Below are 1,758 nucleotides of genomic sequence, written 5' to 3'. Positions count from 1 at the left end.
CACACAAGTCAAATTATTGTCATCTCTTTGAAAAACATAAAGCATATACTTCCTCATTAGTTCCTTTCACATTGGCAAGACATGTTCCCTTATTCCAATCATAAATTAAAATAATGTTCATTTTAGGACTACCACCAACACAGGCTAGTAAGGATCCTTCGGTTGAAAAGCAACAAGTTAACACACCTCCATTTTTGAATTGGGTGTTTGTTTTGAGTGCCTTAATTGGACCTGCCTCAGGTTGGTGACTGTCCCAAATGTAAATCATATCATCCTTTCCCATTTGCCCCGAAGCAAAGTATCTACCATTTGGACTGTTGTTAATAATAGGGTGTCAATAATATAACAATTTGATATCAACAACATACTGTTTAGCCAAAGCAACAACATCATCATCATGCTTGCAGAATACCTTTTGAGTGTTATCCTCAACATTAAGCACTACCCCACAACCAGCAGCAGGATAGACTAAATGCTGTTCATCATCAACATGAAACACGTTTCCATAACAACCCTTCTTTGAGCATCCATGAATATATTCAATCTTTAGCTTGGATAATGGCTTCTCAGGATTTGATTCCATCAATCCCGATGAGTTTGGAGGTGGATGAGTTGTTTTCAAGAACCTTGGGTATTTATCGATTTGTTTTGAAGACATTTTTTTCAGTTTGGTTGTTTTTATCTCTGCTCAAATATTTGTACTTTAAGTTCATCTAATTTTGGCGGGAGAGCCTTATAGGTGATGTATAATTAATCTCTTTCTGATGGCATAATTGAGTACTATACTCAGAAAATTGTCATCTCCATTATATTTAATAGCATCACCAGCAATACGTCATCAACACTACTTTAACAAAAAGGAATTTAAGAACACGTACAGTCAAAAATTTCTCTTAATGAGTTCAGAAGTACCAAAAGAGTGTTCAACTTCTCGGAAGGAACTTTAAAAAAATTGCCTCAATACACTCACTAGCCATCATCTCTCACTCTGCTTAAAAAAAAAGGTTCACTGTTGTATTTTGCAAAGTTATTCGTAGATATTAGAAAAGATGGGTTCAGCCTGTTCAACACAAAAGCAATTGAAGAATGTTGAAGAACCTCAAAGGATTTCCACTGAAAAACCAAAGAAGGTGCTGAGATCGAGTGTTTCAAAGAACGATCAAAAGCAACATACCGAGGCAAAGAAGGAGGAGGTAAAACAAGCTTCGTCATCATCACTATCAGCAGAAAAATCCTCTCATCATATTCAAACAAAACAAGAACAAGATCCTGTAAATACATCAAATACATCAACTGAGGATAAAAAATCCTCAATAGCAGAAAAGAAAGTATCGAGAGCTCTTTCAAAGTATGAAAAACGAGATGAGCAATTGTTGTCAACTTGGGGAAAGTGGCTCAGTTCTGGTGAGACCAACAAGTATGTGGCCAATGATGATGTTTACTATTTCGAGATGAATAACTGTTTTCCTGATTGCTTTTTCTTGGATATTGAGGGGGGTGATATTGATATGGAAACAATTGTTTTTGTTAGGGTGAGAGGATATTCTACAGTAATTGCAACCATGATTCAACAAGTGGATGATAAGAATGACAAAGCCGTTCTAACTTCAATTCAAATTCCGAAATCTATTGAATCTGATAAGGTTCTCCTTCCAATCATTCAAGCACTGGTAGAGGCATTACCAGAGCAATTAGAAAAACCATTCACAATTACTGAGGAGAGGAGAAATTACTTTATGAAGGCAATGAGGACTTAAA

The 1,758-nt window shown here is 35.9% G+C and overlaps 2 protein-coding genes across 2 annotated transcripts; one reads left to right on the top strand and one right to left on the bottom strand.

Annotated features, from left to right (window-relative positions):
• Window positions 1-19: 19 nt before the first annotated feature.
• NAEGRDRAFT_76549 (uncharacterized protein) lies at window positions 20-658 on the bottom strand (the record flags this gene model as incomplete). The annotated part of the gene is made up of 2 exons (XM_002668490.1): window positions 20-314; window positions 369-658. The coding sequence occupies 2 exons, from the start codon at window positions 656-658 to the stop codon at window positions 20-22; spliced, it is 585 nt and encodes a 194-aa protein (XP_002668536.1).
• A 391-nt stretch (window positions 659-1,049) lies between these two features.
• NAEGRDRAFT_54743 (uncharacterized protein) lies at window positions 1,050-1,757 on the top strand (the record flags this gene model as incomplete). The annotated part of the gene is made up of 1 exon (XM_002668492.1): window positions 1,050-1,757. The coding sequence occupies one exon, from the start codon at window positions 1,050-1,052 to the stop codon at window positions 1,755-1,757; it is 708 nt and encodes a 235-aa protein (XP_002668538.1).
• Window position 1,758: the final 1 nt, after the last annotated feature.

The sequence above is a fragment of the Naegleria gruberi genome (assembly GCF_000004985.1).
Source record: "Naegleria gruberi genomic scaffold NAEGRscaffold_191, whole genome shotgun sequence".
NCBI lineage: Eukaryota > Heterolobosea > Eutetramitea > Acrasida > Naegleriidae > Naegleria > Naegleria gruberi.
Note: the sequence above shows the minus strand (reverse complement) of the source record. Positions and strands in the feature narration are given on the sequence as shown.